The sequence below is a fragment of the Protopterus annectens genome, chromosome 1.part0 (genome assembly GCF_019279795.1).
Source record: "Protopterus annectens isolate FY-2018-M chromosome 1.part0, PAN1.0, whole genome shotgun sequence".
NCBI lineage: Eukaryota > Metazoa > Chordata > Ceratodontiformes > Protopteridae > Protopterus > Protopterus annectens.
In genome coordinates, this window is record NC_056725.1 from 1,534,416,717 (window position 1) to 1,534,442,042 (window position 25,326).

General features: G+C 42.2%; 1 protein-coding gene across 1 annotated transcript in view; it reads right to left on the reverse strand.

Moving 5' to 3' along the window:
* DMC1 (DNA meiotic recombinase 1) overlaps nt 1–25,326 on the reverse strand; it is a 1,571,258-nt gene that overhangs the window by 569,994 nt on the left and 975,938 nt on the right. Inside the window, exon 9 of the mRNA XM_044067943.1 lies at nt 16,972–17,045. Coding sequence (XP_043923878.1) covers nt 16,972–17,045 — 74 coding nt within the window. The remainder of the gene's footprint in view (nt 1–16,971; nt 17,046–25,326) is intronic.

A 25,326-nucleotide genomic window follows, 5' to 3' on the forward strand; every position in this document is an offset into this window, starting at 1 on the left:
GAACTTCCTCAGGAATTGGAACACTGTACAACTCACTCTAAGATAAACAGTCTTTCTTACAGGCTACATGCTGCGATATAGGCTCGAACACCGGTCTCAAATGTTTCCAATTCCGCATAAAGATTGTTCCTTCTGATTCCACAATGTATGATCTCAGCTCTGGACAAATATTCTTCACAATACCAGTCCGATAATAACCTTTGGACGTTTGCATCCTTACCACTTCTCCTTCTCGTAATGGATTGAGCAGTTTGCTGGTTTTATCATAGTAGGACTTCTGGGTTAAGTGCTTCTTCAACAGATTGGTTTTCACTGACCTGTTGTTCTTGACACATGGAACCAACAACTGACTACTGATTGGTAATGTGGTTCTGGATTCTCTCGACAGAAGTCTCTGAGCAGATGAACCAAGATGTTCATCATAAGAACATTTCTGAGATTTAAGAGATTCAAGAAAACATCACTATTATTTCGTTTTGATTTCTCTAGTAACTGTTTTACACTTTGAACTGCACATTCTGCCAAACCATTTGACTGTGGGTACTCAGGGCTACTCATGACATGAATAAAGTCCCATTTTTCAGCAAATCCAACTGTTGGCTTGTAAACTGTGTGCCATTATCAGAAATAACTTTATGTGGACTACCATGTACTGCAAAATGACATTTCATCTTAGTAATGACAATACTGGATGCTAGGTTAGGAAGTAGATCAATCTCGAACCAAATGGAGTAAGAGTCTACTAATACCAAATAATGTTGACCATTCCACTCAAAAATGTCTGTGGAATCTGGTTTAGCTGAAGTGGTTCCTTCTGTTGATGTGGCTTTGTACTATTACATACTGAACAAGATATAAGTGTTCTCTCAATGTCTTGTGACATAGAAGGCCAAAATACCAGTCCTCTCACCCTTCTTTTGGTAGAATTGACTCCTGGGTGACCACGATGCAAGATAGTAATGTACTCTTGCTGCAAGGACTTTGGAACAATTACTTTCAGAGTTTTCATAATGATACCTTTGCCAGCCAAAATCTCATCTTTGTATGGATAATAAGGTTGCACTTCTTGAGACTAGATTGCTTTAACGGCCATCCTTGATTGATAAAGTGGTTAAGCCTTTGTAAAACTGAACCTGTAGTTGTGTGATCTTTCAACTCATCAAGATGTGTGGAAGAAAAATGCCTCACTTCCATAACTTCAAAATCAAGGTTCTCATTCTCATGCTGTTCTGTGGTGTTTCTGGGTGATCTAGATAATGTATCAGGAAGATAAGGAAGGTTGCCTTTCATGTAGACAAGATTGAAATTATACATTTGCAATCTCAGCACATACTTTGCAGTAGGGCTGCAGCTGAATGCATAGCCTTTCTCAAGATAAGGACTAAAAGTTGGTGGTCTGTTTCAATCTGGATAGGTCTACCATAAACATAATCATGGAACTTCGAACATGCAAACACAATTGCCAAAAGCTCTTTCTCTATCTGTGCATATTGCATTTCAGTTTGGGTAAGAGTTCTCGATGCATAGGCAACAGGTTGATCCTCTTGTAGAATGACTGCACCAAGATCAAATGTCAATGCATCCCTGGAAAGTGTCACTAGTTTGTGAACATCACAGTATCTGAGAGTTGGTGGACTAGCAATTCTCTGTTTCAGGACATCAAATGCTCTTTGGTGTTGCTCTAACCAAGACCAGGATACATCTTTACTTGTCATCTCTCTGAGTGGTGTTGAAAGTTGGCTCAATGAACTTGCCTAGGTAGCTGACCATGCCTTGAAAACATTGCAGGACTTGAAGATTGTCTGGAGCTGGCATCTCAAGGATGGCTGTTTGCTTTGAAGGGTCTGGTCATAGGCCTGTACTCGTAAATAAATGACCAAAAGAAATAACTTCTTGTAGCCTGAATTTGCATTTTTGTGGATTGAGCTTAAGATTCACTTGACATGCCCTATCTAGAACTTTTCTCAGGTTTCTGTCATGCTCTGCTTTATAATAGCATAAGGATACCCAGAAAAAATTGCTTCATGGCATGCTGAAAGACTTCACTTGCAGAATTTATCCCAAATGGCATTCTTAACAATCTGTACCTTCCAAATGAAGTACTGGATGTAGTGAGCAGTGATGATTTTTTGTCAAGCTGAATTTGCCAACATGAACTCTGCATCTAAGACAGAAAAAATAGTGGCATTTGGCATCAAGGCTACGATTTCTTTGACTGTGCGCATTTGATGATGAGGTCTTTTTAGCACTTTGCTCAAATCTCATGGATCAATACATATTCTAATGCCATTTGAGCTTTTCTTATGAGCCACCACCATGGAAGATACCATTCAGTTGGAGTTTCAAATGGACAAGTTACACCTTGTCACACCATTTTATCTAGCTCGGCTTTAACTCTGTCCTACATGACTACTGGAACTTTTTGAGCTGGCCTGATAACTGGACTGACCTCTGGGTCTAACTTCATGGAGTACACAACTGGAAGCTTGCCTAATTTGTCTTTGAAAAGATCAGCATAGTTAGAAAAAATGTACTGGGCAAAATGAAAGCGGTCTTTCAAGCTAAAATGATGGACTTCCTTATTAAATGAAAAAAGTCCCATTTTCAAACTGTCTCTGAGTCCTAATAATGACTAGACGTGCCTTTTGACCACGCAGAATAATAAGATGTAGCTTCTTTCAGCAGAGTAACATGAAAGCACTACTGAGACTTTGGTTTGAATCTCTTCACCTCCATAAGCACCAAGCTTCGCACACCTTGCCAAATCAAGCCTTTCGCCATGACACACTCTCACAAACGTTTCTGCTGATATAAAATTGCACTTGAACCTGTGTCAACTTTGAGCTCTATGGGTTTGCCATTTATCCATACAGTACAAAATACTTCATTCTTTTCTCTTAAATCTACTACAGTGACTGTTTCATGAAGCACTGACACACCATCAACATAAAGAGTAGGGTTGCAGCTCTCTAATTGATCAACTCGTTTCTTAAAATGTTCCTTTTTAATAAAAGAATGTGGGCCTTTTGATTTACAAAACTATTTGAAATTATTCCATTTATTGCATATGTGGCATTGCTGACCAAAAGCTAAACATTTCTCCCTTTTTGATTCATGATATCCACCACAATTACGACAGTTGGCAATGAAAGTGAGTGGGGGCCCATTCTTTGAGTTTGCTGACTCATTCTTATGCTTCACTGAGATCGTGCGAACTCTGGAATTTGCTGGAAAGTTCTGGGGTTTACCAGTGAGTGATGCAGGGGCTACAGTTGCTGCCATGTGCTTGGGACAGTTTCTTTTAACTACATGCTGCATACTATCAACATGAGCTTTATCACTGTGCCTTCTAGAGCTGCTCTCATTTATAAGCATATTTGTGTGCTTTTCCGTGAGCTCATATATCTGACAAATCTCATTGGCCTTATTCAAAGTTAAATCACTGTCACAAAGCAAAATCTTTCTCACAGCATCATCTTTAATACCACACACAAGTCTGTCCTTTATCAACTCATCCCTTAAATCACCAAATCTGTATGTTTTAGCTTTATTTCTCAGGTCAGTTATACATGCTTCAAACATTTCACCAGGCTTTTGATCCCTTATGTAAAATCCATTGTAACATTTGTTTAGGAGTTACACATTTCTCTAAATTTATGTTTCAAGCACTCAGGATCTTCCCTTGACTCAGCCTGTACAACAATATGATGGTTTTCACCCTCCTGTATATACATAGCAGGTGCATACACAAATGAACGTTCCCTTTCAATGGCTTCTGACCCAGCTAAATTAAATAGAATTTATTTATTTATTTTTATTTTATTTTTTATTTTACATTTGTTAACTGGGAGAGTCCAACTGGATATATGTCCATTTTCAGTGCAGGGCTGGGAAGAAAAGCTCCAGAGACGTAAAATAATTAACAAGAGAAAGACATGTTAACCAAAAGGTTCAATTAAACAAAATATAGAGTACACAATCTTTATACTTCATATAGAAGTACAGTACATATAAGATAGTGAGTTAACCAAAGAGTGTATTTGCCAACATTCACAGGCTACATTAATATATACATGTTGTAGAGGTGTTTAACAGCAAGTATAGCAGGAAGATAGAGTAGAAAACTTCCATAACTCATATCTAATTACTCTGTCCTTTAGGTTTCTTTACATTGTTCCGTGATACTATTACTCCATGCAGACATTATAAAAGCAGTAGATAAGCTGTTACTGTAGTTGCTGGAAAAACAGAGACATACGAGTTACTATCCAAGGGTAGTACATGTACATAATCTGTGATTCAGGAAGTGTGTTTTGAGTAGTTTTTTGAATTAGGTGGTGGAGTTGTTATTTATTATATGAGCTGGGAGGGAGTTCCAGATTTTATAGATGAAGTGGCTATAAACGGATCTACCTGCCTCATTTTTAATGTTTGTTACCTTAAGAAGGTGCTGAATACTTGATCTCAAGGATCTGGTAGTGGTGTAAGGCTGGAGTAGTTGCTGCAGGGTTGGTGTGTTGCCTGGATGATGTAGTACTTTGTGAGCAAGTGCTAGTTGGTTGACTTGAAGGATCAGGGGGAGTTCTAACCAGCTGAGTTTTTTGAGGCTTTCACAATGGTGGGTTCTAGAAGGTAATCCTGTGGTGAATCTGGCTATTTTATTGTAGCAGCTATCTAGTTTGTTGAGCTCAGTTTTTTAGAGATTGGTATGCACGGTGGAGGCATAAAGTAGGGTCAATAGGAGGTGTGTCCTGGCTGTGGTAACCTTAGAGTGACTGATGAGAAACTGTTTGTTGCGATAGAGTAGGCCTATTTTTTCTGTGGACTCTTTTTATGGTCTGAGAGACATGAATGTCAAATTTAAGGCTATTGTCAATTTCAAGGCCTAGCATTTTGGTGTGACTGCTGGGTGTGATGGTGGTATTGTTATGAGAGGAGACTGAAAAGTTAGATGAAGAGGGTGGAGATCTGTGAGGGCTGAAGAGGAGTAATTTAGTTTTGGCTGGATTTAGAATGAGGTTTTGGTTAGTGATCCATGTTTCTGCCAGGGAAAAACATTCTTGTGTTAGGGAGAGGAGGTGGTTAAGGGAGTTGGCTGCACAGATAATGGTGGTATCATCTGCATGCTGGACTAATGAGGCTTTGGGTATGGTGGATGGTAGTTGATTAGTAAATAGGGTGAAGAGTAGAGGACCCAGGATAGAGCCTTGGGGTACCCCTAGGGAGAGAGAGTTGATTTAGCCATTTTACAGCTTGTTGCCTACCATCTAGGTAGCGCTTAAACCAATAAATAGAAAAGCTGAGATTTAGGGTGGTTAGTCTATAAAGCAGTTTTTCATGGTTGACCATGTCAAAAGCTTTAGATAAGTCTAAGAGAGTTGCAGATACTAGCAGTCCATTGTTTCTGTAGTTATCGACGGTATTAGTGAATGATGCAAGTGCAGTGGTGGTACTATGAAAAGGTCTGAAACCATGTTGCTGAGTGGATAGTAATTTGTTTTCTAAGAGGTATTTTATCAGTTGCATGTGGACAACCTTCTCTAGAAGTTTTGATGGGGGGGGGGGTAGTATAGCTATGGGTCGATAGTTACTAAGTCCTACAGAGGTACCCCCTTTGTGCAGTGGTGTAATATGTGATATTTTCCAAAAATGGGGTACTTTGCACTCTGAGATAGATCTATTTATTAATATGGAGACAAGGTAGGCTATTGCTTCAGCTGCTAGTTGCAGATATGCGGAAGGTATATTATTGGCGGCTGTAGAGGCTGGCCTAAGTTTTAGGGGTAATTTTTGTATGATTTTGGTTGGCACTGGGTTGAAGGTGAAGATGGGGTAACTGAGATTTGTTTTGGGTGAAGAGGGTGTTTTAGTTGGAGATGGACTGTTGGGGCTTAGTTGGTTGTTGGCTAGGTTTTGAATAGTTTCTGTGAAGAATTTGTTGAGCTGAGTGGGGATGTTGTCATGGTTGTTCACTATTTTGGGGGTGGGGGTGGTTGTTTTCCCTGGTTGCAGTACAGTGTTGACAGCAGCCCAGAACTTTTTTGGGTTGTTAATATATTTATTCTGCATATTTTGGTAGTAGGATATTTTGTCTATTTTAATAGTTTGACTTTTAAGTTGTTTGACTTTGTTACGAAACTGACGGTATGTTTGTTTGTCTATTTGGGATTTGCTTTTATGATAGTTTGTCCATGCTTTGTTCCTATCTCGGAGTAATGTTTTAGTATTTGAAGTTAGCCAATGTGCATGTTTAGTTCTGATTCTTGTAGTTCTTGGAGGGGCACGGTGATTAAGTATGTTAATGAAGGTAGAATTGAAGTATAGTACTGCTTCATCAAGGTCCAAAGTTTTTAGGGGGGTCCAGTTACATAGTTTTAGGTCAATATTGAAGTTGAGTTGGTTGAAGTTTTTTCTATTCCTACATTCCCTGACAGTTTCTTGCGTCAGTTGGGGAGTTTTGCTTCTTATAAGAAATGTAGCTAGGTGGTCGCTGAAGGCGTCTGTCAGGTAACCAGCGTGAGACATATGGGAAGGATGAGATACTAGTATCCAGTCTAATATAGATTGATGCTTGGTTCTTTTGTCTGTTCTGGTGGGGGAAGTTATTAGTTAGATTAGTCCATGTAGGTTGATATGGGGGACAGGGTTTAGACTGGAGCAGTTATCCCAGTCAATATTAAGGTCACCTAATAGGATGTTTTCTTGGGGAAGGGTGTTGGTCAACCATTCTATTAGTTTTTCTGTGATGGTAATATTGTTCCCTGGGGGGATGTAGCATCCTATAATGTTGATATGTTTAGGTGGGTTAAGTTTCAGTTTAGTGAGGATGAGTTCAGTGTTATCTAAATCTGGGGTTATGTCTAGTTTTTCTAAGATAAGGTGAGTTTTATATAGTATTGCTACTCCTCCACCCATTTTTTCTACTCTGTCATTTCTGATTATATTGTAGCCGGGTGCTGTGATTTCATTATCTTGAATTAGAGGCTTAAGCCAGGTCTCTGTCAGAATGACAATATCTGGATGGTAAAAAGAGATTAAGGCATGGAGGTCATGGACCTTATTTAAGATGCTTATAATATTTAGATTTATGATGAGGAGTGAGTTTGTGGGCCTTTGGAGTAGGGTTGTATTTAGGTCTGAGACTGGTCTATCTGGACTGAGTGGGCCTGGGTTGGGGTGTGTGTTACCATGGCATACTAGTGCCTGTTTTCAGGTGTACATAAAGTTTGACTAGTTTGTAGATGAGTTTTGTATAATTAAGAGTGGTGTGGTATTGGCTATTTGATGGGCATAACTTGTGTCTGAGGTGGTGAATGATGGTGGTCTGATAGTTATATGGGGTTAGTTGTAAATAGGATATGGAGTTTGGAGTATTGGAGAATGTTCCTTTGTAAGGAATGAATAGTGTGTAGGTAAGTGGTGTTTGGTAACTGGTAATGTAGTTAGCAGAGTGAGGGAAGTGATGCAAATGGTATATAGTAGGAGTTGAGTGTGTGAGGGTTGAGATGGTGATATCATGGTGTAGGGGTGAAGTACCTAGTGTCAACCAATAACCTCAGATCCCCATAGCTATTATTCAACAATAAGATCCCACCAAAAATATGATAAATAAAAGTCAACTAGGATTTCTGAAGAAGTCTTGAGACAAAAGCGATATTAAACTGTTTTTCGCTATTGCTGATGGTTTCCTTCATTGTTCGGTCAGACTGGTGGTTTGGTTCCTGAGCTGTATCCACTGTTGTTTGATGTACTGGTTCCACATGTAGTCATTTTCAATCACTGGTCATAAACAAAGGCAATGCAGACTTTTCCTTTGCATAGTCCGTGCTTTGTCTGCTTGGATGTAGTGACTGTTGCCTGAGGTCTTGCATGCTTTTGACATAATACTTGTAGTAAGGAGATGATGATGGTGACTTGCATGGGCTACTGGCAGGAACAGCATGTTGTTTACTGTGCAGGAGTTCATATGGCGATCGGGTGTAATTAGTCTGTGCTGCTCTGTTAGTGGAGCCTTTAGCTGTACATAGATCAGATGTACTGTTTGTCTCACTATTGGTCTGAATGTGATGCCCCTTACAAGTTCAAAGATCCTGCTGGAGTGAGGACAAGATGGAGAGCATGATGAATGATTTTGCAGTTAAAAAGGCTCCACTATGAACTAGGACTCCTGCAAATGACAAGCAGTGAAACCATCCATTGATGACCTCTGCATGACAGCAGACACCCTTATAGTGAGTGTAGGTTTGCAGATAGCAAAAAGGCAGAATTATGGAGAGAGGATGATTTCCTGTAGATATGATAGTCTTTTCAGTTATTTTTTCTTTTCAGCCTTCAAACAATGCCGGACCTTTTACTTCAGGATGAGGAACTTAGAACAACCCCTTCTTCATATTAACAAGGAATCACCCAGGGATCTAGCACAGAATATTAATTTTGTTCAGAAATATTCCTTAGTATACAAAAAGCCTATCCTCAAGCTGTCCCATGAAGATGTCTGCATAGGTTGGAGTCAAGGGGATCCCATTGCTGTCCCCTGCAACTACTGATTTCACTGTTCTCTTACTTTGCCTGTTTTTTATCAACTTTCTGGTGACTTTTTGCAGGTCTTTTCCTCTTCCCTTCCTGCCAGTGTGTAGGCATGTTTCATGCCTTTGCACGGTCATCTTTATCAGAAAATGCAGCCTATATGAAAATGTACTCTTGCTCAAATACTCTCCAGTCCTCAACAATATTACTGTCAAACACAAGTGCAATGGGTTTTCAAAATCCATCTGCCATGCCCACAAAGTATACACAAACACAGTGAAAATATGGCCCTTGTAATTATGTACGAACAAACTGTTCTGTGAGCTTGTAATAACATTCAAATGCACACTAAACTCTTCGAAATACTGTACTTTGCAAAATATGCCCTGTAATGGTTGTATTCTGTTAAATATGCCCTGTAATGGCTGTACTTTTGCAAAATAGCTTTACTGTAACACTGCACACACTTTATACACTTCTCATAACTCAGATATCTTAGCTTAATACGAAAAATACATGTTTTGCGAAAATATGGTTGTTTCCTTTTATTTTATTCATTTTATGCAATTCAGACTTTATTCCAGACATTTTCCATAGTAATTTGAATATTTTATCAATATCGTACATATTGGTTTATGTGCATATCGTTTAGAATGTTCTATATCCCTCGTTTCATATTTTATGAAAAATAAATAGTGCTGAGCAAGTTTTAGTACCTGAAATTAGTTTCTCACCTGCTTTGCAAAGTATGCACATTTTAAGGATGATTCATTCTAGTATATTCCACCACTCTCAAGCAAGTGCCTTAAGTCATTTTATCCATGCTGCCTCTAACTTCATGCCCTTTAGACATGCCGCTTCTGACACCATGTCCTTTTAGACATGCCACTTCTGACACTATATCGCTCGTCTCCCTCTAACATAGATGACAAGCAGGCAGGGTAATTTGTTTAGATGATTTAATACATAGAAACACATCAGGATGGACAGCAGCATCATAAAATATAAATGAACTAGTTGACAGACATTACATACATATCTGCTTACATTTCAACAGCTTACAACAAAATGGCAGTCTAGCCTGCACATGCTCAGTATTTATACATTTGTGCAAGTCCTTAGATAGCTTCTTAAAGGTACATACACACACTGATCTACAACTTATCTAATACAGCCTGAGAGAAACTGGTAGACCACATCAAATAGCTAGAAGTGGTAAACGAGATCTGAGGTAATTGGGTAAGTACATTTTGGGTGAGGGAGAAGCGTGAGAGATCTGGTGGCAGCAAGCTGTAGCACTGGCTGAGTGGGATCCAATGGATCAGATCCAAACCCACTCGTTGAGCATAGAATGAAAACTGACATCAGATGTTGTGTACTCCCCATAACATTCCAGCTGTGTGGTCCATTTTCACTCTTCCTCAGCTGTTGGGTTCAGATACCTAGTATCCAACTCAGTCATTACTAAAGCTCACGGTAACCAAAAAGCTCTTGAGCTTCTCGCTTAACCATAATACACCAACCCCTAACATACCTCAGACCTTGTTTCCTGATTTTACCAGAAGTAGTATCTGTTAACACACACACACACACACACACATATATATATATATATATATATATACATACACACACACACACACACACACACACACACACACACACACACACAAATGTATGTGTTCTGTAGAGGAAAGCATATCAGGAGCTCAATCAAAAGGACAGTGGTGTCCTTAGAATATCTCATTCATCCAGAAGTTTGTAGAAACAAATAATGAGGGGTTGTGGAAGGGAAGTTGAGGAAGAATGAAAATGGACAACACAGATGGAACGTTATGGTGAGTACATAACTTCTTTATCTGATATTGTCAATTTTCATTCTATCCTCAACTGTTGGATAGAGTCCCCAGCTGCCCAAAATCCCTGGTGGACTCTAAGGAAGGATATTTCTGAGCACAGTTGAACCAAAAGATGCTCTAACCTTTGAGACCAGATCTAATTTGTAATGAGTGATACAGGTATGAGGACTTGCCCAAGCTGCTACTGCATAAATGCCATCCATGGAAAACCTGGATAGAAATACTGAAGAAGTTGCCATGGATCTAGTTGAATGAGCTCTTACACGTTTTGCTATGATATGACTCAATTTGTTATAGATAAAAGAAATGCAATCAGTCAGCCATCAGGATAAAGCTACTTTTGCGACTGGTTTGCCCAATTTCAAATTGGCAAAGGAAACAAACACTTAGTCCTTTTGATTTCTTTTGTCCTATGCAGATAACAATGTAATTGTCTGTGAACATCCAACAAATGCAACATATATCCACCTTTGTTTGAAAATTTAGGAAAGAATACTGGCAAATTAATGGGCTGATTGATATTGGATTCTGACAACACCGTGGGAAGGAAAGATGCATTGGCTTGTAACATAACGCTATCCTTATGAAAAATCCCATAGGGAGGTTTTGAAGACAAGGCCTGAATTTCTTTCACTCTTCTAGATGATGTAATGGCTACTAAAAAGACAGTTTTCCAAATAAGAAACTTAAGGTCACATTTAGATGGTAGTTCAAATGGGGAATGTATTAATGCTTGCAGTACCAAGTTCAGATCCCATGCTAGATTAGCGTCTTTAAATGGTGATCTCGAAGGAAGAGTGCCTCTCAAGAATGCTTTGCACAGTTTAGCTGAGGGTACAAGAACATTCAAATCCAATATGAAAATTAACTATTCCTGCTAAATGAACCTTAATGGTAGAGGATCCCACCCCTTGTTTAGAGAATAAAGCTAAAAATTCAAGAATGCTATGTACTGGGGCTGAGAAAGGATCAATATGATTTTGTTGTGCCCAGTAAACAAATCTTTTCCAGTTACTTGAATAGAGCTTTCTTTTTGAGGGTTTATGGGAAGATAAAAGAATATGGCAGAAAGAAGAAGACAGTATAGCTTGTCTGGCTATTAATGGAACTGGAGAAACCAGACTGTAAGCTTTAGGTTTGAGTTGTCTGGGTGAATCATGCCAGTCAGGAGAGACAGAAGGACTGGAACTGGATCCAACAACCAAGGTTGAAAAAGTAGATAAGGCCATAAGAATGGAACAAAATCTGTCAAGGCCAGTGAGGTGGAATGAGGATGACTGCTCTTCAACCTGGCAGCTTTCTGTAGATATTTTGTAATCAATGGAATCAGCGGGTACATAAAGTAGACCAGGAAGCCAATTGTGAAGTATATCATCCCTTGGTGAATCCCTTTGTAGGGAGATTAAGGCAAAGTAGCTGCTACATTTGTTGTCTGGGGGAGAAACAAAAATATCACAGCAAGGCTGGCCTCATCAACAAAAGATAATTTCTGCCACTTTTTTGTTAAGGGACCACTTGTGAGGTAGAAGAATGGGCCTGCTTAATTTGTCTGCTACCACATTGGACTCTCCCAGAATGTGCGCTGTTATGAGAAAGCGGTTGGATGAGATCACCCATTGCCACGCTCTGAGTGCTTCTTGACAAAAGTGGTATGATCTGGTTTCTCCTTGTTTGTTGATGTACCAAACTAGTGAGATACTGTCCACTTGAATCACAATCGTCCCTGAAGGGAGAGCATCCTGGAAGGCCTGTAACGCTTGAAGCACTGCTGTCATCTTTAGGACATTGATATGCAAGTTAGCCTCTTCAGGGGACCAAGCGCCCTGGACTGGTTTCTCCAGAAAGTGCCCCACCCACACCCCAACTGAGAAGCATCTGTAATCACTATGGTTTTGGGCTGAGCGAGAACAAATGGACAGCCTTGTAGAACCTGATCTGATTGACTCCACCACCTAAAATCCCTCTTGCATGCCTGGGTGATTCTTATTTGTGCTGACATGTGCTGATAAAGATCAGACCACTGCTCTGTTGGAAACATACATTTAAGAATTCCCATGTGAAATCTGGACAGAGATACTAAGGTTATTGCCACTGACTTTGATCCTAGAGCTTTCTGACCTCCAATCTGATAGTCTGAACTCTTGTGAGAGGAAGAGTAGCTTTCACTGACTTAGTGTTCAAAACTGCTCCTATGATTTCCAAGGTTTGGTGAGACTTCTCTTAATTTATGGTTATCCCCAGATGAGAACAAATCTGGAGTACCTGATTTCTTGCCCTTATTAACAGATGCCTGGTTGAGATGGTAATAAGCCAGTCATCTAGATATGGAAACCCCCAAAATCCCTGCCATCTCAAGTGAGCTGCCACTACTGCCCTACATTTGGTAAACACCCAGGAGGCAGTGGTGAGGCCAAAGGACAAAGCTCTGAACTGGTAATGACTGAATCTCAGCCGGAAGAGTAAATACCTTCTGGATTGTCTATTCATCTTTATGTGATAGTATGAGGCAAGTGGTGGTGCTGTGGTAGCATTGTCGCCTCACAGTTAGACGTTGCCCGTTCGATTCTCAGTTAGAGCGTCTTGTGTGTGGCGACATGCGTGAATGGGCGTTCCTTCGTTGAAGGTTGTGCGTTAGGCCCGGCAAGCCAGCACGTAAAACTCTACTGCCAATCATTAGCGGACCAAAGTTCTGTTGTGGCGACCCCTAACCGGGAAAAGCCGAAAGACACAAACATGCATCCTGAAGGTCTATTGACCACATCCAGTCATCCTTGCCCAGAAAAGGAAAAATGGACTGAACCGTGACCATCTGAAACTTTATATGTCAAACTGACTTGTTCAAGTTGCTAAGATCCAAAACTGGTCTTAAGTCCCCTGTTTTCTGTGGCACTAAAAATAATCTTGAGTAAGTTCCGGATTCTATCTGATCTGGTGGGACCTCTTGGATGACTCTTTTTTTTCTAGCAGCTTTTGTATTTGCATTGCTGCTTTTTTTCTCTGATTGGGTGGAACATTGGGAATTTTCTGTAGAGTTGGAGATGGAAAGGAAAAGGGTATTATATAACCTCTGCAAATAATTCTCTGCACCGAAGTATCTTTTGTTATGTCTAGCCAGGCTATCTGGTACAGAGATAGTCATCCCTGAATGCCTCCAGAGGTGGACAATTGGGCCTCATTTCAGGAGTGCTCATAGGGCCTGTCATACAGTGAATCTCTGGATCCCTGGTTTTGTGGACCTCCTCTGCCAAGGAGGCAGCAGCGACCATTAGAGTTCCCTCCTCTGCCCCTTGGGGAACTTTCTCCACATGTGTCCTGGCAGGGACCCTGGGACTTCCTGAACTACATCTTCTAACCATCTCATTGATTCCTAGAAAATGATATTTGAGGGGTCAAAAAACATACGTCCACTGCAGAGAGGGTCTTTCCATCCTTCTCCCACCTATCCTTCACTCTGGGAACAAACAATGAAGTGCCATCAAAGGGGAGCATTGATGAATGAGGACTTGAAGGGCTCCACAAAATCATATAAGTGCATCCAGGTGTGCCTTCTAACTAATGGATATGCCTGAACCCGCTGCTCTTGAACTCCCTTCAGCTGCATGCAAAATGAGCTTCCTGGATGAATTCGAGATAGATTGGAGGGTAGCCAAATGACAAGCCACAGATGATTAAGCCTCAGCAGAATCGATCCCTGAAAGGGAAGTTGAAAGTTCTTTGATCAAATCCCTTTGCAACCTAGTAAAATGTGCCAAAGTCTTCAGCGACTTAAGAGACACACTTCCCAAATCTATCCATAGCCATAGTCTCCCTTATGGGGTGATGAACAGAGGAATGTTGTTTGGCAGTTCCATCTTAGTGGCCACCGTCATGACCATGGCATCTACATGCACCCCTTTAGCCCAAAACTCCTCCGCAGGTGGAGCTAGAATCATATCTACTCTTTTGGGTATTGGTTCAACTGCATCAGGCTCCTTCCACACCTGCTAAGAGACCAAATCAATGAGCTTGTCCTTGAGTGTAGTAACCCAGGAAATAAATGGCCAGCTCCAAAGGCCTCCAGAAATGCTGACTCCTCAGGTGAAGGGTTGCTGGGAATCCAACCACCTCTCTCTTTTAGAATCTCAAGGATGTCTCCAAATGACACATCTTCTGGAGTTGATCATAGGGACCCTTCACTCTCATTGAAGTCCGTATCCTCAGTGACTGACTCTTGTTCATAGGGACCCTTCACTCTCACTGAAGTCCGTATCCTCAGTGACTGACTCTTGTGGAGATTCTAAGTGCCTCCTCTTGCAGTTTCTCTTCCTAGGGACTTCCTCAGTGGGATGGTCAAGGAAAGTGTTAGAAGAGTGGAAAAAACAAATCATCCGGGTAGACTGAAGGTCTTGACTTGGCTGTCCCAGAGAAGTTGAATGATGAGGACCCAAGCACAGAGACATCTGGGTGCTGGAGTGAAGACCCGAGGGGGTTGGGTCCGTCAGTCCTGTTGGAACAGAAAATGCCCTCCTCACAACCTTGAAGGCAGACTGTCCCAGGAAAAGCGAAGACCTCGGCAATGAGAAGGAAGGCTTCTAGACAGCTGTCTCCTCCCTCCCCGAAAGCAATTTCCCTGAGGAGGAAGTCAGAGCCAAGCTATCCAATGCCAAATCACCAAGGTGCAAAGATGGCTCCAAAACCTTCAGAGTCAATCCCAACTCCTCGGACCTGACAAGGAAGCTTTGGCTCCGAGTCCTCCGGAACCAAAGATGTCAGAGCCGGGGCACTCCGAGTTAGCTTTGCATCTGAGGATAAGGCTATCCTTGGATCCAAACCTGCCAGACCTAGAAGAATGAGATCCAGGGACTCTGAAGCAACCAAAGGAATCAGAGAAGGAGTTTGATGTGGTGGAGTTGTTGATGGATGGGCATCCTGACCTAAAATCGTAGGAGCCCATAAACCCATCTGGGTCTGTGCAGAGAGAAACATCCTCATTATCTGATCCACATCTTATTCAGTCAAACTCCTGGATGAGTTAGAAGAGGCCAGGGAAGGTAACTTACATGGTGCTTTTCCATAAAAGGAGATGAGATCCGGGAAGGCAGTGGATTCACTGACGGAGAATAATGAGTCCTACACAATACAATAGGATCTGACACAGTCGAATCCGAAATTTTTTTGGTCTGCTTTAAGGACATCAGAGCCTTAAACCTCTTTTTCTTTAGATCTGAGGGGGAAGAGGTTTAAGACCTCCTCGAATCTGACTTAGTTCTTTTCCTGGACAACTCCGAGGATGAAGTTGAGGAAGTAGAAGCAACTGGGGTTTCAACTCCTTAGACTTAATCTTTGGGGATCAAGCCCCTGAAATAGCTTCTCTGAACAATGAAGGCAAGAAACCTTTCAGAATTAGTTTGTTCTGTCAACTAACGCTCGGGGGTTAAAATTGTGGCAGATGGAACAATCTTCTTGTAGGTCCTGTGGACCTACACAGTAAATGCAAAGATTGTGGGCATCCAAAACAAGTAACTTGTGCCCACACTTTGCACACTTTTTGAAACTGTAAGGGCCCTTCTCAGTCATTTTGCAAATAGCAAAAAATGAAGTGGATAGACTTTTTTTTTTCTCTTAGTAGGGAAGATAGAAGAGGAAAAGAAAAGGTACTACCAACAATAGTAATAAAGAATACACTAATCTGTAACAGAAGTTGGTAAATACCAACAGTGGTAAATACAGAATGCAATCAGTACAAGGGTAAGGGATTAATAGAAACTAGAAAATTAAAGTGTAAAAGAAATTTTGAAAAAAAAATAAATTGTAACTTAGCTGAAAGTAGCGATGACACTTACGAGGTATGGCAGGCCATGTCTTTTCGAGAAAGGTGGCAAATGAGATCTGAGGTATGTTAGGGGTTGGTGCATTATGGGTAAGGGAGAAGCTCAAGAGCTTTAGTAGCGGCCGAGTCGGAGCCGAGGTTTGGATCCGAACCCAACAGTTGAGGACCAAATGAAAACTGACAACATCAGATCCCAAAATTACCTTTCTCTGAAACTACTTCCATAGGGAAAAAGTCAAAATTGCATATCATCTATAACAAAAAAATAAAAAGCAGCATTTCTGTAGGCAGGCAACCCCCCCACACCTACATGCAATCTCACTCTGTTAAATAGGCCTTTGTTAATGAAACATAGGAACTGATGAAACTAGCTTGATGATTCCAGTTTCATAAGAACATGCATCTGTGAATATCAAGGAACTTAATATAGTGGCATATGTGCAATGGAGTGACATGATCAATGACCAGTCCACCTCTGGTTTTATAGTAGGAAAATTAGATATTGTAAAGCCTTTGACATAGGCCAACATATTGTGGTGATCATTGTCTAATGCCATTCTCCACAATGACTTCCTGCCCACCGGATTCCATGTACCAGGACTACTCTCCACTGAATTCACACTACCATCCAGCATGAAGACTTTTTTAATAAGTCTGGCTCATGATTTTTAAAAATGTTTACTATTCTAATGCAATGGTTTTAAAAATATATATTATCATGCTCTAATTTGTATTTACTTGGCTATATTATTACTTTACTTGTCACCATAAAGTTACCAATAGTTTGAAGATCCCTGCTTCTTCATGAAATTTTGCTGCTACATAGTCCAGCAATTCCATCTGGTGTTCACCTAGTACAAAAAACACTGCCTTCAGTATACAAAGCACTTACAACATCTATTCTGATTAACCTCCTGCATAATTAAAACAATAAAAATGCTAACTGACACAGCAGTATGCTTAAAAGATGTAATGGGATTATAAAATACAGTTGTGTAGCATGATTATCAGAACAGCATGTCTGAGGGAGAAACTTGCAGTAGTTTTACTAAAAAAGAAGTTATGTACTCACCATAATGTTCCACCTGAGTAGTTGGACTTCATTTGTCATCAACCTGTGGGTTTCAGATCCGGATCGGATCTGAGATGGCAGCATCACCAGCATCCGATCCGAGCTCCAAGCTCTTCCCCTTACCCATAATACCCCTTTATCTCCTTCCTTCCATCCCGCAGATCGAGTTTGCTATACCATACACATAAAAAAAACTCATCCGATATACCTTACCAACAATGAAGAACAGGAGAGTCGCATAACATAATGAGAAGGTCAGGGGGAAGGAGGGAGGGAAGGTTGATGACAAATGATGTCCAACTACTCATATGGAATGTTATGGTGAGTACATAACTTGTTTATCTGAAATAGTTGACTTCATTTGATCATCAACCTGTGGAACAGAGTCCCCAGCTACTAAACTCTTGGATGGCCCTCTTGGAAGGATATTTCAGAACACCACGGAGACAAAGGATGCTCTCTCCATAGATATCATGTCCAACTTATAATGGGAAATGAAAATGTGATATGAGGACTAAGTAGCTGCCGAATAAATATCATTCAGAGATATCCTAGACCAAAAGGCCGCTGATGTAGCCATGGACCTGGTAGAATGGGCATTAATCCTACCTGGATGAGACATGCCTCTGTCTTTGTAAACCTGAAGAATGCAAAAAGAAATCCATCTGACAATGGTTACCTTAGTAATTGGTTTGCCCAGAAAAGGTGTAGAAAAAGATACAAACAACTGGTCAGACTTGAGAAAGGCCTTAGTCCTGTGTAAGTAGAAACGTAGCTGTCTATGAACATCTAATAAATGTAACTTAGATTCACCCCTATTCTGAACATTTGGAAAGAAAACGGGTAAATTGATTGTTTGATTGATATTTCTTTCAGAGGCCACTTTTGGAAGAAAAGAAGGATTAGTTCAAAGTGAAACCCTGTCTTTATGGAAAATCATATATGGAGGTTTTACAGATAGAGCCGGGAGTTCTGACACTCTTCTAGCTGAGGTAATAGCCACTGGGAAGGCTGTCTTCCAAGATAAAAATTTTAGAAACACAGAAGCAGCTGGCTCAAAAGATGGAGCAACCAGAGCTTGTAAGACTAGGGTAAGATCCCATGGAGGAGTGGGATCTTTAACTGGGGGTCTTAAAAGAAAGGTACCCTTAATAAAGGTTTTGCAAAGTCTGGAGGAAGCTAATAAGGCCATGTTCTCACCTATATGGAAATTGGAAATGGCGGCCAGTTGAACTTTTACTGTAGAAGAGCTAGCGCCCTGCTGGAAAATGTACGGCAAGAACTCAAGGACCGCTGGGACAGCAGCTGTGAAAGGATCCAAATCCCTTTGAAAAGCACAGATAGATAAATGCTTCCATTTGCTGCTGTATAGTTTTCTGGTGGACAATATATGAGCTGCCACCAGAATAGTCTTGCCCGGAGAGGATAAACCAGGAGTCCTAGCAATTAAGGGAACTGGAGCAGTCAAGCAGTGAGCTTCAGACTGGCCAGGTCTGGATGAGGGACCCTCTATGGGTGCAAGATGAGATCCGCTATCGGATCCAAGATCCATGGAGGTACTTTTAGATGAGACCAAAGGAAGGGAAACCAGACTTGGCGAGGCCAGAATGGGGCGATCAGGATTACTTTGCTCCCCAACCTGTGAGCCTACTGCAGGAATTTTTGTCATGAGAAATAAAGGGGGTAAGCAGAGAGAAGACCGGGAAGCCAAGCATGGACCAAAGCATCCTTGGGGGATTCCTTCTGTGGGGGGATCAGAGTGAAGAACTCACTACATTTCGCGTTGGAAGGAGATACGAAGAGATTGCAGCAAGGTCAACCCCACTCGAGGAAGATCTGCTCCGCTACAGAAGGATTCAGAGATCACTCATAAGGCATCAGGATAGTCCTGCTCAGTTTGTCCATCAGAATTTTGGATTGACCTGGAATGTGCGTTGCTACCAGAAAACGGCTGGTGTTGATCGCCCATTCCCACACTCTCATGGCCTCGAGAAAAGGGGTCCCTCCCTGCTTGCTGTACCAGACCACTGACATGTTGTCTGTCTGAATTGCAATAGTTCCCAGAGGGAGAAAGGCATGAAGGGGCTGCAATGCTAACAAGATTGCCCTCATCTCTAAAACACTGATTTGCAATTTGGTCTCATTCATGGACCATGTGCCTTGGACTGTCCTGCCCGAGCAGTGCACCCCCCCCCAAGTTGGGAGGTGTCCATGGTCAAAGTGGCTTGGGGAGGGGCTGCAATAAATGTTCATCTCTCAACTAGTTCCAAGGAGTGCATCCATCAGATGAGGCACTTCCTCCAAGCGTCACTTATGTGAACTGGATGTGTCAAATGCAGATCTAATAATGACCACTGGACTGCTAGTGTCCACTGTAGTACTCACATATGCAGACGAGCACAGGGGAGAAGAGTATTGGTGGCTGGCATGGATCCTAGGGCTCATTAAACTGCCTTGGCTGTAGGAAGATGAGACTGAAAAATCACAGACACATGGAGTCGTAGGTTTCAAACTCTCTCCGGAGTTAGAAAAACCTTGGTTTGCAATGTATCTATTCTCGCTCCAATGTAGTCTAAGACCTGAACTGGGTTTAGAGAAGACTTGGATCTGTTGACTGTAATTCACAGAAAGTCTGACAGTTTCAGGAAAATGTTTTTGGCCTGATAAAGTAGACACATGTGGGAGCAGCAAGGAGCCAGCAAGGAGCCAATCATCCAGGTAAGAGCAGACCTGTATCCCCTAAAGCCTCAGGAGAGCCGCTACTACTGCCATGACCTTGGTGAACACCCTGGGGGCTGTGGTGAGACCGATGAGTAGGGTTCAAAATTGATAGTGATTGGCCTTTAGCTTAAAGTGGAGGAACCTCCAGGAGCATCTGTGCATCTTTATATGGTAGTACGCATCCTTTAGATCTATTAAACACATCCACTTGTTCTCCGGCAGGAAGGGCAGGATGGATTGTAAAGTGACCATCCAGAACTTCTCTTTGGCAACTGACAGGTTTTGGGTGGAAAGATCCAGAACAGGCCTCAGGTTCCCCGTCTTTTTTGGCACCAAAAAGAACCTGGAATAGATGCCTGATCCAGACTGATCTTGGGTGGCGGGCTGGACGACTAATTTCTTTAGCAGCTTTTCGATTTTGAGCGCTGCTGCCTCCCTTTGCATGGGTGGAACCTCCGGGAGGTGTTTTGGAGGAATGGGAGGAACCACAAAGGGGATGGTATAACCTCTGGATATGATTTGAAGCACCCAACGGTCTGTTGACACGGACTCCCATGCCATCAGGTGCAGCAAAATGCGACCCCCGACTGCTGCCAGAGCAGAGCAGTCAGGCAAACCCTCAGAGCTACTGAGCGGGGCTGTCTGAGAACGATTCTTGAGACCCGAAATTTCTTGGACCCCCCCCCCCCCTTGCCTCTGGGCAGGTGTCTGTCTGGTCCCCCTTTGCCTCTGGGGATGATGAGTCCTGAGTGTCCCGAGAATATTCTGATGTCCGGAATCACATCTTCTTTTGCCCATGTTGATTCCTAGAAAAGGATCTTTGGGGGTTAGAGAAGCGGATCCCGATGGCAGACAATGTCTTCTCATCCTTTTCACTCTGGACCAATGTGTTGCAAACCATCTTCCCAAACATGGAAGAATCATCATAAGGGGCATTCGTCTAACACACCTTAAAGGGTTCCATGAACTGACATAGCCTGAGGCAAGCATGTCACCTCATAGCAACGCCAGACCTGGCTGCCCTTGTCAATCCTTCAGTGGCATGCGAAAGGAGAAGCATGGACGTGTTAGAAACCACTTTAAGAGTGGCCATTCTCATGGAGAATATGCACTTATCCTCTGGCGACATGGACTCCGGGGGATGACTCAGTTAGCTCCTTGACCAGGTCACGCTGCAGTCGAGTGACGTGGGCCAAATAATTCAGTGCCCTTATAGAAAAGGTGGTTGATGCATACATCCCTTTTCCTAGACAATCCATCGTCTCGGACTCTTGGTCAGAGGGATGAACCGTAGAACTTTCCTGGGCTAGTTCTTTCTTAGTGGTGGTGGCTATCACCATGGCATTCACTGGGGACCCCTTGTTCCAACTGGGTCTGTCTGCAGGAGGACTCAAAATCTTGTCGGGATGCTGCGGGATTGGCTCCACGGTGTCCGGTTGCTTCCATGCCTGGGTGGTAATAAGATCCACCAAGGGATCCGTGGAGAGGGACACCCAGGAGGTAGACAGGCCCATGCCAAAGGCTTCCAGAAACACAGCCTCATCCAAGGAAGGTTTGGGAGGGGATCAACCCCCCCTGCTGCTGCAAGAGTTCCATGATGTCTCCAAAGGAGACATCGGCGGGGGGGTGATCTGGGGGAACCTTCCCCTTCCTCCAAATTGGTGTCCTCAGTGAGGGACTCTAGGGAGGAGTCCAAGTGCCTCCTCTTGCACGTTCATTTGTGAGGAACCTCTTCGGTGGGGCTCTCCGGGGAAGGCTCGCAAATTACCTGTGGTTCCTTGAGGTGAACAGTTTGGGGCACATCGAGCATGGGCTGTCCCTGCATAGGCAAAATGGCTGCAGATGTACCCAGAGGCTTGAAAGTCGGGTGGAGTTAGAGGAGATGGTCAGGGGTCTCGATCCGCTGGTGAGAACCCTTTCCACCACATTGAAAACCAAGGGAGAGTGAGCCTCCTGGGAAACTAATAAGGAAGCTGCTCTCCCCAGATCCGACAGGTGAATTGGAGCCGAGCCCGCCAGAGCCGAGATACCAAGGAGAGGGCCCTGACCCAACAAAGTCAGCGCCAAAGGAGAAAAGCCCAACCCTTCAGATTCGACGCCCAGGCTTTGGCTCCGAGAGCCGCTCAGATCCAAACTAGTTGGGTCTGATGCGCTCAAGGTAATGGCCTGCGCTGAGGTACTCGGTACCATCGGCAGCAACCCCCTGACTCTGGGACCTTTCAGATCCATAAACTCCGATACCAGGGGTTGGACCAGAGAAGGAGATAGTGGGGCAAAAAATGGAAGGGAGCTTTCCCCCTCCAGAGAGAGAGGGGGCAGGCAAGACCTTCATCTGAATCTGGTTGCGAATAAACCTTCACATCATTTTGTCCATGTCTGCCTCACTCAAACTTCTGGTGGAATGTGACAAGACCACCAATGCTGACCAGGAGGGTCGGTGTGCAGAGAACCTGGAAGAAGGTCTAGGCTCCTCTGGCTCCGGTGAGAATCTGGACGAGCGGAGCCGAGGAGAAACTGGTCTAGTAACTAACTGTTGCTTCGGAGGAGGACCCACCGGATCCGATCAATCTGAGGATCTCTTCTTCCCCTTGTCTCTCTCTTTTTCTTTATCTTTGTCTTTTCCCTTCTCTTTCCTATGCTCCCTAACTGCAGACCTATGAACAGGAGTTTGAATCCCGGCCTGGGAGGCAGGGGAAGAGATTGTGGCAGAGGAAGAAGCGGTCACAGCCGTGACCATATGAAAAGTGGAGGCAGCCGCCTCAGTAGCAGGAAGAAGTCCTATAAGGATTAGTTTTGCCCTGTGATCCTTAAGGGCCCTGGGGTTAAACCCCACACAAATCGAGCATCCTGTCAAAAGATGGGAGGCCCCCAAACACATCACACACAGAGTGTGGCCATCAGCTGAAGATAACTTATGGCCACACTCTATACATTTCCTGAAAACCACATTGACTACTGATCTGCCATTTTTTTTTTACAAAGTTAAGGTAAAAAGCACAAAGCCCTAACCTGCCCAACACACACACGCACACACACACACACACACACACACACACACACACACACACACACACACACACACACACACACACACACACACACACACACACACACACACACACACACACACACACACACACACACACACACACACTCACGTGCACTGACTAGCAAAAGGGGAAGGGATAGGGCCTACTCTAACTATTATGCTAAACTTTTCTACTTTTATTTTTTGAAAAAGAAAAACATGACGCAAAATGAAGGGGAGGTTAAGCAAGGGAAAGGGAACCTACCTGTCACTACCAGCAACACAATACCCCAAAACAATCTGAAAAAGCATCTACCACGCTGCTTGGCAAAGCCGCGGCAAACGATATCTGAGGGAAGGAAGGAGATGGTTGCTGTATTATGGGTAAGGGGAGGAGCTTGGAGCTCGGATCAGATGCTGGTGAAGCTGCTGTCTCAGATCCGATCTGGATCCAAAACCCACAGGTTGATGATCAAATGAAGTCAACTACTTTAGATCAGACTTTTGCACATCTACAGCAATCATTTGTCCAAATGTTCAAGCAAAGTGTTCCCCACAAAAACAATGCCAGTCTCATTTCGCTGCTCTTCTGGCATAGGCTGATGCAGCATGACACATATCTTCTCTATTTCATCTAATGAAAAACTTGGAATTTATGGTAAAACATAAAACTAATGCCTAATAACTGTAACACAGTAAGCAGTTTTAAATACATACTACCCAAAGTCATTAGGAATAACACATACAGCATAAAAACACAAAACTAATTCAAAAATGAGGTGTGAAGTGCTGGTGTAGTGATCCATACTGCTGCAAGAGTCTCTTCTTCAGAAATTTAACACAAGAATCTGAATCAAATTAAAACTTGGGAGGACAGGCAAATAACTTAGGAGATGGAGGGAGGGAGCAGCTACTGCAGCAATGATCATTTGAACATCTATTGTTAAGTTCAACTTTGTTATAGCATTGGGACCTCAAGCAATGTCGGGACAACAGCTTACAGAAATCTTCTCTGAGCAGCATGTGTGAACAATCTTTTATGTGAATGCCAGTGACTGAAATCATGAATACAAAGCTGCATGGAAATACAATGCCTGACTAAAAGAGCATCAGCCAAGATAAGATAGTGCTTATGAATAATTCCTCTCTTTATCAAGGCATAACTATTAATATAAGCAAATATTTATGTTGAATATAATTCCTCTAATAATCAAATGTCAGACAACATATGCAAACTAGCTATAAGCCTTCACAGTGTTTTTTGGAATTGTTAGCTCAGCCTGCTATTAGGATAAAGATAAAATGGAAAGGTCACAGCAGCCTGAAACAAGGGTCACACACTGACACACACTGATGTATTGTAACAGCAGGAATGGCTCTTCCATTAGAAATTGTATAAAACATGTATTAATTAGTACTTTTCTATTTCTATTCTGTAAAGAATGCAAATAATGTAAAATACATGATTTGTAAAATGTACATATATGCCATTAATATCAAAGAATAGGAAAATGTATATTGTTCTATTTCACAAATTATCTATAAAATGAATGACACGAGCAGATGTTGTGCCTTGCATATACATACTGCAAAGCTGCAGACTTTATTTGAAGTTTTTATTAAGCTTTTGTATTATACTACTTTGTAAGTTGCAAACTTTCATTAGTTCTGAATTATTCAACAACAGTAATAAATGTAAATATGAACTGCCGCTGTAACAATAATAAATTGTCTTTCTCATTAGAAATGTTGTGATAGACAATTAAGTTAAGCAGTAAGAACATATAATGACAAAGCAAGCTGAAGAAAGGAATGCTGACTCTGTACTCGTCACCAAAAAGAGAAGAAACCTGTTATAGTAGTAACTTTTAAAATGTCTGCTCACAAGCAATTTTAAATAGATTTATGACCTGATTTGGACACAGTGTATGTCTAAAGAGGCAGGGATGTATCTTTCAAGATTGTATAAAAACTGTGTCCTCGTCTGTAATCTTTGTCAGTCAGTTAAATCAGCCAAACTAGCCAGTCAAGGAATAATAAAGACTGTATTGACCCTGGGATGCCTTGCTTTGCTGATCATTTATTATTTTCGTTCTTCTAACTGCCTGTATTTTTTCCTCATAGGTGCAGAGCTTCTAGATACGTTTACAGTTTGGTACCAAAACCCAGGAGGAAGCAAAGCAAAAAGTGCAGAGGTTAGAAAGTTGAAGTAAAGTTGAAATATTGCAGAAAGGTCTTGGCTTTTAAAAGTCAGTGGATGAAGGAAGAACCAGAATCCTCAAGGTTGGATCAGTTCTCCTCCGTGGAGTGA